Genomic DNA, 16131 nt, shown 5'->3' with positions numbered 1-16131 from the left:
TCCTCCCAATTCTTGTATTTCCAAGTAGAGGAGCTTCCATTGAATGCCCCTCCAGCCCTCTCTCTGTGCATCCCTTTACCCCTCTCCTCCACATGGAAGCAGAGTGAGTTTTTTGGCTGTTTGGTTTAAGGAAAGGAACTTATGCTCTCACGTAAGTACCTTGACCCTTGCTCTTCCCTCTGCCTGTAATATTCTTCCCCTAGGTATTGCAAGGTTTGCTCACTTAAATCATAAGAGATGTATTTCATAAGTCTTTACTCAAATTCCCATCTCTCCAGAAAGGTCTTTTTGCGCCCCCTCTCGTCTAATATAGTAAATTAAGGGAATCAATGCTAATTCCGTTAATTTACTATATTTTTCTTCATAGCATTTATCACTAGTGAATTTATATTATACATTCATTTGCTTGTTTGTTATCTGTCTCTCCGCCTTACCCTAGAATGCAAATTAAGGGCAGGGTCTTTTTTTTAGTCACTGTGTATTCCTAGCACCTAGAACAGTGACTGGCACATAGTACACGTATAATAAATATTTGTTGAATGTATGAGTTGTTTTGGTAAATTTTGATTGAACTCTCTTATAATCTTATAATTTCCAATGAGTTTTCAGTTTATTCTCTTTAGGTTTTTCAATAAACAATCATTTAATCTTCATAAAATAAATTATCTGTTCCTTTCAAAACATTTAAATTTGTATCTTATGTTGTTATTTAATATCATTGGCAAGTACTTCCAGAATAGTTTGGTATACTAGTGAGAATGGGCATCCCTCTGTTTCTAATTTAAATAGGAATGTGTCAAAGATTCCACCCTAATGTTGTTGGCTATATAGTCTTGTTAAGGAGATGATTTTTTTATACTTATCTTACTGTGGTATTTTTTCAAATACATCTGCAGAATATATAGAGATGTTCAGATATGGATTTCCTTACAGTGAACCAAAGAGCATGGGCTTTGAGGTTAGACCATACTTTGCATCTAGACTCTATGTAAACTTCTGCAGGATATTGAGTTTCTCTGAATCTCAGTCCCTCATATGCCAAATGAGGGTAATATTTACCTCTTGGGGTATAAGAATTATTTACATTAGATAGGCACCCGCCGCTCACTGCAGCCGCGAGGTGACGCCTTTTGCCCCGGGGATCTCCCCACTGCCCCGCGCCTTGGGACCTCCTGTTGAAGACATGGGCGTTATCGAGACCCAGCGGTAGCCAGAGGAAGGGAGGAGAGAGAAGGTGATAAATTGCAGAATCACTCATTCATCTCCACGTGGCAATTCCGGGGAAAACCTATGCGTGGGAGTGGATGTGGCTTTTTTTCCCTTCTCCTGCCCCCTCTCAGCCCTAATCCCCAGCGTCTGTTCGCTACCACAAATAGAACCTTCTGTTGGATGAAATAAAATCAAACACTGGGCCTTCAAATAACAAACAAACAAAAAACATTACATAATAGTGAAATGTAATAAAATAATTAGGAGGTGATGAGTTTTATCTTTTTTAGTATGTCACTGAATTTTTAGTTTACATATTTAATTTAAATAATGACTGTGTTTAATAACCATCTAACACAATCTCTGAAGATTCAACAATCACCTCTAACAAATTGTTGGGAGCTGGCTCTAGCACACCAATGATCCCATACCAGAAGAAAAGAAAAGATTAAAAGAGGGAAGAAGAGGAGGTGCGCTAGAGGAAGACCACACCCATCTCCCACTTACAGGTCAGGACAGGAAGAATCAAATTGCTGGCCATACCCCTTTTCATTTCAGGTCACTAAACTGGCTTATATGGGGGAAGGGGAAACCTCAACTAATACACGGGATCAAAATACTAAACTGGTCAGACTTTTAATAACCAAAAATGATCAGAGTGAAATTGGAGAAATAAATATAAAACTGCTTTATGTTATATGTTCCCAAGTTGAGAAAGGCAGTGAAACAGTTAAGCTAATATTTTTATTTTAGATTTTTAAAAAATCTATATTTATAAGCGAGACACTGCAATGGTTTTACATTCTTGTGGTCAGACTTGAGGTTCAAAGCTATCTTTATAAAAAGAATTGGGACTATTCCATCTCTATGCTCAGAAACCATTTAAATAGTTCTTTGAAACGTTGGAGTCACCCTGACACAGCTTCAAGACGGTGCTTTTGTAAAAGATAGTTCTTTGACAATTTCTCAAAATTTTCTAGTTATTGATTTAGTTACATTTTCTTTTTCTTGTTGATTCTATTTTCACCATTTATATTTTCCCAGATTATCCACTCTCTGACTCATGTTTCAAAGCAGCACAGTTATATGAAGTACTCATTATAATTATTTTAATTTCTTCTACGTCCATTGGCATAGCTCCTTTCTCATTACTAGTATTGTGCCTTTATGTTGTCTGTTTGTTCTCTTCAATTTCTTAAATTATGGTCATTTTAACATTCTTTGGGGAGGTCTTAAACATGCTAATTTTGCAAAATGCTGTTAAAGATTCAGTGTGCTTATGAGAGGAAAGCCAAAGTTTACAATGGTGTGTTGGTTTCTGCTTTATAAAAAAGTGAATCAGCTATACATATACATATATCCCCATATCTCCTCCCTCTTGCGTCTCCCTCCCATCCTCTCTATCCCGCTCCTCTAGGTGGTGACAAAGCACCAAGCTGATCTCCTTGTACTATGCAGCTCCTTCCCACTAGCTTTCTATTTTATATTTGGTAGTGTATATATGTCCATGCCACTCTCTCACTTCATCCCAGCTTACCTGTCCCCCTCCCTGTGTCCTCAAGTCCATTCTCTACGCCTGCGTCTTTATACCTGTTCTGCCCCTGGGTTCTTCAGAACCTTTTTTTTTTCTCTTTAGAATCCATATATATGTGTTAGTATATGGTATTTGTTTTTCTCTTTCTGACTTACTTCACTCTGTGACAGTCTCTAGGTCCATCAACCTCACTACAAATAACTCAATTTCGTTTCTTTTTATGGCTGAGTAATAGTCCATTGTATATATGTGCCACATCTTCTTTATCCATTCATCTGTTGATGGACACTTCCATGTCCTGGCTACTGTAAATAGAGCTGCAGTGAACACTGTGGTACATAACTCTTTTTGAATTATGGTTTTCTCAGGGTATATGCCCAGTAGTGGGATTGCTGGGTCATATGGTAGTTCTATTTTCAGTTTTTTAAGGAACTTCCATACTATTCTCAATAGTGGCTGTATCAATTTACATTCCCACCAACAGTGCAAGAGGGTTCCCTTTTCTCCACACCCTCTCCAGCATTTATTGTTTGTAGATTTTTTGATGGTGGCCATTCTGACTGGTGTGAGGTGATACCCCATTGTAGTTTTGATTTGCATTTCTCTAATGATTAGTGATGTTGAGCATCCTTTCATGTGTTTGTTGCCAATCTGTATATCTTCTTTGGAGAAATGTCTATTTAGGTCTTCTGCCCATTTTTGGATTGGGTTGTTTTTTTTTTGATATTGAGCTGCATGAGCTGCTTGTAAATTTTGGAGATTAATCCTTTGTCAGCTGCTTCATTTGCAAATATTTTCTCCCATTCTGAGGGTTGTCTTTTGTTCTTGTTTGTGGTTTCCTTTGCTGTGCAAAAGCTTTTAAGTTTCATTAGGTTCCATTTGTTTATTTTTGTTTTTATTTCCATTTCTCTAGGGGCTGGGTCAAAAAGGATCTTGCTGTGATTTATGTCATAGAGTGTTCTGCCTACGTTTTCCTCTAAGAGTTTTATAGTGTCTGGCCTTACATTTAGGTCTTTAATCCATTTTGAGTTTATTTTTGTGTATGGTGTTAGGAGTGTTCTAATTTCATTGTTTTACATGTAGCTGTCCAGTTTTCCCAGAAAAGAGGCTGTCTTTTCTCCATTGTATATTCTTGCCTCCTTTATCAAAAATAAGGTGACCATATGTGTATGGGTTTAATCTCTGGGCTTTCTATCCTGTTTCATTGATCTATATTTCTTTTTTTGTGCCAGTACCATACTGTCTTGATTTCTGTAGCTTTGTAGTATACTTTGAAGTCCAGGAGCCTGATTCCTCCAGCTCTGTTTTTCTTTCTCAAGATTGCTTTGGCTATTCAGGGTCTTTTGTGTTTCCATACAAATTGTGAAATTTTTTTGTTCTAGTTCTGTGAAAAATGCCACTGGTAGTTTGATAGGGATTGCATTGAATCTGTAAATTGCTTTGGGTAGTACAGTAATTTTCACAATGTTGATTCTTCCAATCCAAGAACATGGTATATCTCTCCATCTGTTTGTATCATCTTTAATTTCTTTCATCAGTATCTTATAGTTTACTGCATACCGGTCTTTTGTCTCCTTAGGTAGGTTTATTCCTAGATATTTTATTCTTTTTGTTGCAATGGTAAATGGGAGTGTTTTCTTAATATCACTTTCAGATTTTTCATCATCAGTATATAGGAATGCAAGAGATTTCTGTGCATTAATTTTGTATTCTGCTACTTTACCAAATTCATTGATTAGCTCTAGTAGTTTTCTGGTAGCATCTTTAGGATTCTCTATGTATAGTATCATGTCATCTGCAAACAGTGACAGCTTTACTTCTTCTTTTCCGATTTGGATTCCTTTTATTTCTTTTTCTTCTCTGATTGCTGTGGCTAACACTTCCAAAACTATGTTGAATAATAGTGGTGAGAGTGGGCAACCTTGTCTTGCTCCTGATCTTAGTGGAAATGGTTTCAGTTTTTCACCATTGAGAACGATGTTGGGTAGGTTTATCATATATGGTCTTTATTATGTTGAGGAAAGTTCCCTCTATGCCTACTTTCTGCAGGGCTTTTATCATAAATAGGTGTTGAATTTTGTCGAAAGCTTTCTCTGCATCTATTGAGATGATCATATGGTTTTTCTCCTTCAATTTGTTAATATGATGTATCACGTTGATTGATTTGCGTATATTGAAGAATCCTTGCATTCCTGGAATAAACCCCACTTGATCACGGTGTATAATCCTTTTAATGTGCTGTTGGATTCTGTTTGCTAGTATTTTGTTGAGGATTTTTGCATCTATGTTCATCAGTGATATTGGCCTGTAGTTTTCTTTCTTTGTGACATCTTTGTCTGGTTTTGGTGTCAGAGTGATGGTGGCCTGGTAGAATGAGTTGGGGCATGTTCCTCCCTCTGCTATATTTTGGAAGAGTTTGAGAAGGATAGGTGTTATCTCTTCTCTAAATGTTTGATAGAATTCGCCTGTGAAGCCATCTGGTCCTTGGCTTTTGTTTGTTGGAACATTTTTAATCGCAGTCTCAATTTCAGTGCTTGTGATTGGTCTGTTTATATTTTCTATTTCTTCCTGGTTCAGTCTCAGAAGGTTGTACTTTTCTAAGAATGTGTCCATTTCTTCCAGGTTGTCCATTTTATTGGTATATAGTTGCTTGCAGTAATCACTCATGATCCTTTGTATTTCTGCAGTGTCAGTTGTTTCTTCACCTTTTTCATTTATAATTCTGTTGTTTTGAGTCTTCTCCCTTTTTTTCTTGATGAGTCTGGCTAATGGTTTATCAGTTTGGTTTATCTTCTCAAAGAACCAGCTTTTAGTTTTATTGATCTTTGCTATTGTTTCCTTCATTTGTTTTTCATTTATTTCTGATCTGATCTTTATGATTTCTTTCCTTCTGCTAACTTTGGGGATTTTTTGTTCTTCTTTCTCTAATTGCTTTAGGTGTAAGGTTAAGTTGTTTATTTGAGATGTTCTTGTTTCTTAAGGTAGGGTTGTATTGCTATAAACTTCCGTCTTAGAACTGCTTTTGCTGCATCCCACAGGTTTTGGGTCATCGTGTTTTCATTGTCATTTGTTTCTAGGTATTTTTTGATTTCCTCTTTGATGTCTTCAATGATCTCTTGGTTATTAAGTAGTGTATTGTTTGGCCTCCATGTATTTGTATTTTTTACAGATTTTTTTTCCTGTAATTGATATCTAATCTCATAGCATTGTGGTTGGGAAAGATACTTGATATGATTTCAATTTACTTAAATTTACCAAGGCTTGATTTGTGACCCAAGATATGATCTATCCTGGAGAATGTTCCACGAGCACTTGAGAAGAAAGTGTATTCTGCTGTTTTTGGATGGAATGTCCTACAAATATCAATTAAGTCCATCTTGTTTTATGTATCATTTAAAGCTTGTGTTTTCTTATTTATTTTCATTTTGGATGATCTGTCCATTGGTGAAAGTGGGGTGTTAAAGTCCCCTACTATGATTGTGTTACTGTTGATTTCCCCTTTTATGGCTGTTAGCATTTGCCTTATGTATTGAGGTGCTCCTATGTTGGGTGCATAAATATTTACCATTGTTATATCTTCTTCTTGGATCAATCCCTTGATGATTATGTAGTGTCCTTCTTTGTCTCTTGCAATAGTCTTTATTTTAAAGTCTATTTTGTCTGATATGAGAATTGCTACTTCAGCTTTCTTTTGATTTCCATTTGCATGGAATATCTTTTTCCATCCTCTCACTTTCAGTTTGTATGTGTCCCTAGGTCTGAAGTGGGTCATTTGTAGACAGCATATATATGCGTCTTGTTTTTGTATCCATTCAGCCAGTCTATGTATTTTGGTTGGAGCATTTAATCCTTTTACATTTAAGGTAGTTATCGATATGTATGTTCCTATTACCATTTTCTTAATTGTTTTGAGTTTGTTTTTGTGTGTCTTTTTCTTTTCTTGTGTTTCCCGCCTAGAGAAGTTTCTTTAGCATTTGTTGTAACGCTGTTTTGGTGGTGCTGAATTCCCTTAGCTTTTGCTTGTCTGAAAAGCTTTTAATTTCTCTGTCGTATCTGAATGAGATCCTTGCTGGGTAGAGTAATCTTGGTTGTAGGTTTTTCCCTTTCATCACTTTAAATATGTCCTGCCATTCCCTTCTGGCTTGCGGAGTTTCTGCTGAAAGATCAGCTGTTAACCTTATGGGGATTCCCTTGTATGTTATTTGTTGTTTTTCCCTTGCTGCTTTTCATATTTTTTCTTTGTATTTAATTTTTGATAGTTTGATTATTATGTGTCTTGGTGTGTTTCTCCTTGGATTTATCCTGTATGGGACTCTCTGTGCTTCCTGGACTTGATTGACTATTTCCTTTCCCATATTAGGGATTTCAACTATAATCTCTTCAAATATTTTCTCAGTCCCTTTCTTTTTCTCTTCTTCTTCTGGGACCCCTATAATTAGAATGTTGATGCATTTAATGTTGTCCCAGAGGTCTCTGAGACTGTCCTCAATTCTTTTCATTCTCTTTTCTTTATTCTGCTCTGCAGTAGTTATTTCCACTATTTTATCTTCCAGGTCACTTATCCTTTCCTCTGCCTCAGTTATTCTGCTATTGATTCCTTCTAGAGAATTTTTAATTTCATTTATTGTGTTGTTCATCATTGTTTGTTTGCACTTTAGTTCTTCTAGGTCCTTGTTAAATGTTTCTTATATTTTCTCCATTCTATTTCCAAGATTTTGGATCATCTTTACTATCATTACTCTGAATTCTTTTTCAGGTAGACTGCCTATTTCCTCTTCATTTATTTAGCCTGGTGGGTTTTTACCTTGCTCCTTCATCTGCTGTGTGTTTTTCTGTCTTCTCATTTTGCTTAACTTACTGTGTTTGGGGTCTCCTTTTTGCTGGCTGCAGGGTCGTAGTTCTTGTTGTTTTTGGTGTCTGCCCCAGTGGCTAAGGTTGGCTCAGTGGGTTGTGTAGGCTTCCTGGTGGAGGTGACTGGTGCCTGTGTTCTGGTGCATGAGTCTGGATCTTGTCTTTCTGGTGGGCAGGACCACGTCTGGTGGTGTGTTTTGGGGTGTCTGTGAACTTATTATATTTTTAGGCAGCCTCTCTGCTAATGGGTGGGGTTGTGTTCCTGTCTTGCTAGTTGTTTGGCATAGGGTGTCCAGCACTGGAGCTTGCTAGTCATTGAGTGGAGCTGGGTCTTAGCGTTGAGATGGAGATCTCTGGGAGAGCTTTTGCCATTTGATATTACATGGAGCTGGGAGGTCTCTGGTGGACCGATGTCCTGAACTCGGCTCTCCCACATCAGAGGCACAGACCTGACACCTGGCCGGAGCACGAAGACCCTGTCAGCCAGAAGGCTCCAAAGAAAAGGGAGAAAGAAAGAAAAAGAAAGGAAGAAAGAAAAAAGAAAGAAAGAAAGAAAGAAGAAAGAAAGAAAGAATGGGAGGAAGGGAGGAAGGGAGGAAGGAAGGAAGGAAGAAAGAAAGAAAAGAAAAGAAAGTTATTAAAATTAAAAATTTAAAAAAATTATTAAAAATAAAAAACAATTTTTTAAGTTATAAAAAAAAGAAAAAGAAAGAAGAGAGCACCTAAACCAAAAAACAAATCCACCAATGATAACAAGCGCTAAAAAGAATACTAAAAACAAACAAACAAAAAAAGACAGAGAGAACCCCAGGACAAATGGTAAAAGCAAAGCTATACAGACAAAATCACACAAAGAAGCATACACATACACACTCACCAAAAGAGAAAAAGGAAAAATACATACGTATCTATATATAAAAAAAAAAATGAAGAGAGCAACCAAATCAATAAACAAATCTACCAATGATAATAAACTCTAAATACTAAACTATGATAAACATAGGACCAGAAACAAATTAGATGCAGAAAGCAAACCCCAAATCTACAGTTGCTCCCAAAGTCCACCGCCTCAATTTTGGGATGATTCGTTTTCTATTCAGGTATTGCAGAGATGCTGGGTACATCAGGTTGACTGTGGAGATTTAATCCACTGCTTCTGAGGCTGCTGGGAGAGATTTCCCTTTCTCTTCTTTGTTTGCACAGCTCCTGGGGTTCAGCTTTGGATTAGCCCCCTCCTCTGTGTGTCAGTCACCTGAGGGCATCTGTTCTTCATCCAGACAGGATGGGGTTAAAGGAGCAGCTGATTCGGGGGCTCTGGCTCACTCAGGCTGGGGGTATGGAATGCGGAGTGAGCCTACAGCAACAGAGCCCGGTATGACGTTGCAACAGCCTGAGGTGCACCGTGCGTTCTCCCGGGGAAGTTGTCCCTGGATCACAGGACCCTGGCAGTGGCAGGCTGCACAGGCTCCCGGGAGGGGAGGTGTGGATAGTGACCTGTGCTTGCACACAGGCTTCTTGGTGGCTGCAGCAGCAGCCTTAGCATCTCATGCCCATCTCTGGGGTCCGCGCTGATAGCCGTGGCTCACGCTGGTCTCTGGAGCTCATTTAGGTGGCACTCTGAATCCCCTCTCCTCGCGCACCCCAAAACAATGGTCTCTTGCCTCTTAGGCAGTTCCAGACTTTTTCCCGGACTCCCTCCCAGCTAGCTGTGGTGCACTAGCCCCCTTCAGGCTGTGTTCACACAGCCAACCCCAGTCCTCTCCCTGGGATCCGATGGAAGCCCGAGCCTCAGCTCCCAGCCCCTGCCCACCCCGGCAGGTGAGCAGACGAGCCTCTTGGGCTGGTGAGTGCTGGTCGGCACCGATCCTCTGTGCGGGAATCTCTCTGCTTTGTCCTCCGCACCCCTGTTGCTGCGCTCTCCTCCGTGGCTCCAAAGCTTCCCCCTGCCTCTGCCAGTGAAGGGGCTTCCTAGTGTGTGGAAACCTTTCCTCCTTCACAGCTCCCTCCCTGAGGTGCAGGTCCTGTCCCTATTCTTTTGTCTGTTTTTTCTTTTTTCTTTTGCCTTACCCAGGTACCTGGGGTGTTTCTTGCCTTTTGGAAGGTCTGAGGTCTTCTGTCAGCGTTCAGTAGGTGTTCTGTAGTTGTTCCACATGTAGATGTGTTTCTGATGTATTTGTGGGGAGGAAGGTGATCTCTACATCTTACTCCTCCTCCATCTTGAAGGTCTCCCCTGACAGCTTTATTTATTCATTTATATTTGGTCCTTCAGTAAATGCACACTTAACATAATTCTTATTTTTGCTATTCTTTTTTTTTAAATCTTTATTGGAGTATGTTTGCTCTACAATGTTGTGTTAGCCTCCACTGCACAACAAACTGAATCAGCCATATACCTACAGATATCCCCTCCCTTTTGGACTTCCCTCCCATTTAGGTTATCACAGTGCATTAGGTAGAGTTCCCTGTGCTATACAGTATGTTCCCATCAGTTGTTAACATAATTTGTAAAAAATAAATTGAACTAAGTTCTAGATATTTGGTTTATAAAATTAACTTTACACAAATTCTGTCCCCAACTAATCACGTCTTTCTTTTCTAATTTACATAGTCCCTTGTCATGGTGTTTTCTTTTTAAAAATTTTATTATGTGGATTAATTTTGTGGACTTAGTTTAGGTATAACTAAATTATAAATCCTGCTACCTAGAAGCAGATAGACTTATAGGATAGACAAAATGGGTATATAAACAGGCTCCTTCTAGGCTCACAGGGTCCTGGATAAGGATGCTCTATTATTCACTGAGAAATGAGCCACAACTACTTCTACCACTCAGTTTGTGAGAAGGTCCAAGTTTGCTCTCATTCTACCGACAAGTTTTCTCTCATTCTACCCGCAAAGCTCCTTCCCTCCAAGTAGGTGTGAAGAACTGTGAAAGGTTGGAGATTTGGCCCTATTTACAAAGCAACAAGTTAGCCTGCCACAGTTTCATCTCTTCTGGCAGAAGACATGAGACTCCTGGGTCAGAGACAAAGGACAGTTTATTATGCACAGCAACAGGAGTAGCACCTTCTGCGTCAGTTCTCTGAGCCCCAATTCCACAGGGCAACAAGCAGAGGGCCAGATGTCACCTGCACACACACTGGGTTATGTTACAGGAATGGAATCTTGAGTTTAGGGAACCTAAATCTTTTATAATGGACAGTAATATTCCTGTTCTTGTTCAGAGGAAGGCTCTTTCTCTGTCTTCCGAGGCTGTCTGTCATACAAACGTCCTTGGAAAGATAAGAACAAAGGCAGCCAGTGCTTCTCCTCACAAGATGTACAGAAATACAGGAGACCCATGGAGAATTTTACCCCAACAGTAGGAAGAAGGAATGGGAGGGATACGAGACTAGGAATAAAAACTGTGTTCCTAGAACTGGGTTTTCATAGAATATGAGGAATGGAACTGGAGTTATAAATTTGGTAGGTTAGTTCACTAGCATAAATTTATAAATCTGTTTTTTGTAAGTTGTATTGGTTTGGGGCTGCTCAAATTTTTAAAAATTCATCCTTTTCCCTCCCCCACTTTTTGTCTTATAGTTAGAAAAATTCCCTGTGAAATTACATCCTGTTGCAGTTGAGTTAAAGGGAATACAAGTAAAGGCCTTGATTTGTGCTGCATGGGCTGGAATTAAAAGAAGGCTGTTGCATGTGTCTGGGATGGACCATTGAGGTGGCACTGGCAAACAAAGGAGGAAACCCAGAGAAAAGTACTGCTCAGATGGGAGGATGGGGGTTGAGCTAAAGCTGCCTCTTCCCAACTTGAAATCTCTTATGGACCACTTTTACCTAGTAATTCTTTGGAATGTTTTATATTTTTATAGAACAGCCACTTTGAGATGGAAGTCCAGAGTTTCATTCAGACACTGTGGGAAATTTTCAAATGCATTTTTGTGTAATAAAGATACCCAGTTTGGATCTTTATTTTATTCATATTTAATTTAAATTTGGATAAAAATATTTCTCCAAGTTCCTCAGAAAGAATAAATAAGCAGTTTACATTCTAAAGTCTTTCATGTCCAAAAACTTGTCTCTCTTTTGTTCTCAAATATAAATGATGATTCATCCGAATAGCAGATTCCTGGATTGTCATTTTTTTGTTTCCCTAGGTATTTTATTCTTTTTGTCGCAATGGTAAATGGGAGTGTTTCCATAATTTCTCTTTCAGATTTTTCATCATTAGTGTATAGGAATGCAAGAGATTTCTGTGCATTAATTTTGTATCCTGCAACTTTACCAAATTCATTGATTAACTCTAGCAGTTTTCTGGTGGCATCTTTAGGATTCTCTATGTATAGTATCATGTCATCTGCAGTGACAGTTTTACTTCTTCTTTTCCAGTTTGTATTCCTTTTATTTCTTTTTCTTCTCTGATTGCCGTGGCTAGGACTTCCAAAACTATGTTGAATAATAGTGGTGAGAGTGGACATCCTTGTCTCGTTCCTGATCTTAGAGGAGATGGTTTCAGTTTTTCACCACTGAGAATGATGTTTGCTGTGGGTTTGTGGTAGATGGCCTTTATTATGTGGAGGTAGGTTCCCTCTATGCCCACTATCTGGAGAGTTTTTATCATAAATGGGTGTTGAATTTTGTCAAAAGCTTTCCCTGCATCTATTGAGATGATCATATGGTTTTATTCTTCCATTTGTTAATATGGTGTATCACATTGATTGATTTGTATATATTGAAGAATCCTTGCATCCCTGGGATAAATCCCACTTGATCATGGTGTATGATCCTTTTAATGTGTTATTGGATTCTGTTTGCTAGTATTTTGTTGAGGATTTTTGCATCTATATTCATCAGTGATATTGGTCTGTAATTTTCTTTTTTTGTAGTATCTTTGTCTGGTTTTGGTATCAGGGTGATGGTGGCCTCATAGAATGAGTTTGGGAGTGTTCTTTCCTCTGCAATTTTTTGGAAGAGTTTGAGAAGGATGGGTGTTAGCTCTTCTCTAAATGTTTGATAGAATTCACCTGTGAAGCCATCTGGTCCTGGACTTTTGTTTGTTGGAAGATTTTTAATCACAGTTTCAATTTCATTACTTGTGATTGGTCTGTTCATATTTTCTATTTCTTCCTGGTTCAGTCTTGGAAGGTTATACCTTTCTAAGAATTTGTCCGTTTCTTCCAGGTTGTCCATTTTATTGGCATAGAGTTACTTGTAGTAGTCTCTTAGGATGCTTTGTATTTCTGTGGTGCCCGTTGTAGCTTCTCCTTTTTCATTTCTAATTTTATTGATTTGAGTCCTCTCCCTCTTTTTCTTGATGAGTCTGGCTAATGGTTTATCAATTTTGTTTATCTTCTCAAAGAACCAGCTTTTAGTTTTATTGATCTTTGCCATTGTTTTCTTTGTTTCTCTTTCATTTATTTCTGCTCTGATCTTTATGATCTCTTTCCTTTTGCTAACTTTGGGTTTTGTTTTTTCTTCTTTCTCTAGTTCCTTTAGGTGTAAGGTTAGACTGTTTACTTGACATTTTTCTTGTTTCTTGAGGTAGGCTTGTATAGCCTGAGGGGCCATCTCCTCTAGGAAACTTTTGCGGATCCTCACATTAGGAATCTCTCTGTGGCAACTGATGTTTGCCTGTTTGCTTATCTGAATCTCCATTGAAGAGATATATTTCACTCTTGCTGTTATATTCCCCGAGTATAGTAGTCACTCAGTAAACACTTGTAGAAAAAAATCAATAAATTAAAATTATAGTCATATGGGATAGCAGAGCTAGTGTTAACAAAAATTAAAATGAAGTTGTCTGTAAGAATTTTTTATTTGAACTTGGTTTAGGGCCAATCATTCAAGCATGAGTGACAGTACAAAATTGCCACAAAGTTACTTGAAGAGAGGCAAATGTTAGAAGTGGTCTTAAAAGCAAAACTCAGAGCCTAGATATGCTGCCAGTTGGACTTATCTGTATGTACTAGATCCTCTTAATTTCTTCAACCAAATTTTCTTTCTTTTGGCCTAGGTTGCACCTTAATTCTTGTTTAAATTCTTGACATTTTCCTGTACTTGTGTGTGTGTGTGTGTGTGTGTGTGTGATAGTTTTGGTCCTCTGAGCACCGATCAAGCAAAATTTACTTGATCTTTGAATCTTGAAACTATGTGCCTGTTTGTCTTTATTTTAGACTCTGATTTCAAACTTCAACTCAGCCAGACTTAAACAACTCAAAAGAACATTACTCAGCTATTGATAACATCACTAAAGACAGGATCAATGATGCCTTTATAAACTACTTACAAACTACAGACAGGAAAGGGAAAGCAACAGTATCATCCTGGAAAATACTGTCATAAAACACACTGCACGTTATCTTTAAATGTGTCTAATGGGTCATTAGCCATATATTATGCTATCACATAATGGTATACATATATATAAATTCAAAAATATAAATATATACAAATATAAAATATATATAATTACAATTATATAATATATAATATATAATAAGATATTATTTTTCCCTTCCCTACATGCCCAACTTCCATTTTATGCAACTTTTTCTATGTATTATTAAAATATTCTATTTTAACATGGATAGTTCTATAAATGATTTCGAAGTAAAAGTATTGGCTGTATCTACATAAAAACAAAGTTGTAGTGAAAGAAGTTTGTGATAAAGCTGAATTACATAAACCACTAATATTTATTTGTGTTAGAAACAAACTCTTTTTTCTTATGGCTGCACAATGGAAACGTGTTCTGACATCCTGGTAAATCATAAACAACAAAAATCTGAGTAAGCTGTATTTTGAGTCTAAATGATCTTGTTTTACTTGAGATTAAGACATATTTGTCCAACTGTCTTCTAGACACTATCACCTGGATGCCCCACAGGCATCTAAAACTTAACATATCCAAAATAAAGCTCAGCATTTCTCACTCTAATCTCTTATCCACTCCAATCTGCTTTTCATCCTATGATCTCCACCTAAGTACAAAACACCAAAGTACATCTAGTCACCAAGATCAAAAGCTGGAAATCGTTCTGTTAAATGTGGTAGTGATAAGAGCATAGGCTCAGAAATCAGACTGCTATGTCTAAATCCAGCTTCTGCCGCTTGTTAGCTTTGTGACTTTGGGCAAGTTATTTTACCTCATCAAGACTTGGGTTTGGCATCTGTAAAACTGCACTTAATACACTGATTTACTACAGAATAAATGAGGTAAGAACACACTACCACCAATGTCCAATTGATTTGAAGTCCTATTGATTCTACACCTGAGTATTTCTTTTTTCTGGGCTCTCCTCCACATTTCTGATGCCTAGAAAATTATATAGCATTACATACATACACAATGCCAGTGAAAGACCAATTTATTACATATTCAGGCTACCCCTTGTAAGTACACAGAGAAACTGCCTTACTTAGTTTTCTAGGCCTACCTTTTTTTTGCAGTATATTGGTTAAAGTTTGAAATAAATCCTGACATTAATTTGGGATGATATAATAAAGCTCAATAAGTCTTTCTTTAAAAATTTGGAATTATAATTACTATATACAATTATCATCTGCAATAGTGAAATATAATAAATATTTTATAAACTAGGAATATTCAGAATGCTAATCTAGGATATTGTAACTCGTAACCATTATGAAATATACCTGTTTGACAAAGCTTACATTTAATATAGATTGCATAATCTAAGACAATATAAAATAATGCTTTAAAATTTCAGACTGAAAGTTTGAGGTAGTTATGATGATTACCTTTTTGTTTTTTTAATGCCATATGATCTGTCTTTTGTGATCTTTGATTCTGCCTCAGATATGGAAGTAGCAATATCCTTTTCAAATTCCAACTGAAAATCAAATGTCAGGGGTATCACTGAAATCTTTTTCTTTACTTCACTCTGAAGGCAGTTTTTCTGCAGCAAATCCAAAATATAACTCAGTGAAAAAGGGAGCACTTTTCATATAAGGAAAATCCGGTATGGAAAGGACAAAATTAATCTCACTTCATACACACATACACTCACACACAGAATTTATGTGGCAGGCAACAATGGAAAAATAACGCAGACTGAAAATTGGAGGCCTTGTGTACCAACTCTTTTTCTATCTATGAAATGAGGGTGTTGGACTAGATGATCATGAAGTCTCCCTCCAAATTCTAAAGTCCAGAATTTAAGAACGACCTATATATTTAGCAAAGACAATATTGATACGTAGAGTTATTGGAACTATAGCTGGCAGCTCTCTCCAACCTGCTCCTCTCCCTGGAGCCACACACATGGTGGAACATGAGCCAGAAATAGAGTTAAGAAAGCAATCAAAAGAGAACTTTGTTCACATATTTATACAGATGGACTGAAGAGGGAAAAGGGTAAAGCTAAAGAGTGAGTTAAGGAGCTGAAAATCTTCTTTAAAACATTCTCTCAGAGCACAGCACAGAGGAATAAAGAGATAAAAACTTGAAAAGGAAGTCAAAGGATATGGGAACTTCTGCTTCTGCCAGTGAGGGATTAAGTGCTACAGGAATTGCCCTTCTG

At 37.6% G+C, this 16131-nt stretch overlaps 1 protein-coding gene across 1 annotated transcript in view; it reads right to left on the bottom strand.

The window, feature by feature from the left end:
* LOC309641412 (uncharacterized protein C1orf141 homolog) overlaps positions 1–16131 on the bottom strand; it is a 59208-nt gene that overhangs the window by 29439 nt on the left and 13638 nt on the right. The window contains 1 exon segment of the mRNA XM_082421435.1: positions 15350–15507. Within this exon segment, the coding sequence (XP_082277561.1) occupies positions 15350–15507 (158 nt within the window).

This window comes from Balaenoptera physalus (genome assembly GCF_965194825.1).
Source record: "Balaenoptera physalus genome assembly, chromosome: 1".
Classification (NCBI taxonomy): domain Eukaryota; kingdom Metazoa; phylum Chordata; class Mammalia; order Artiodactyla; family Balaenopteridae; genus Balaenoptera; species Balaenoptera physalus.
This window is presented reverse-complemented; position numbering and strand designations above follow the sequence as displayed.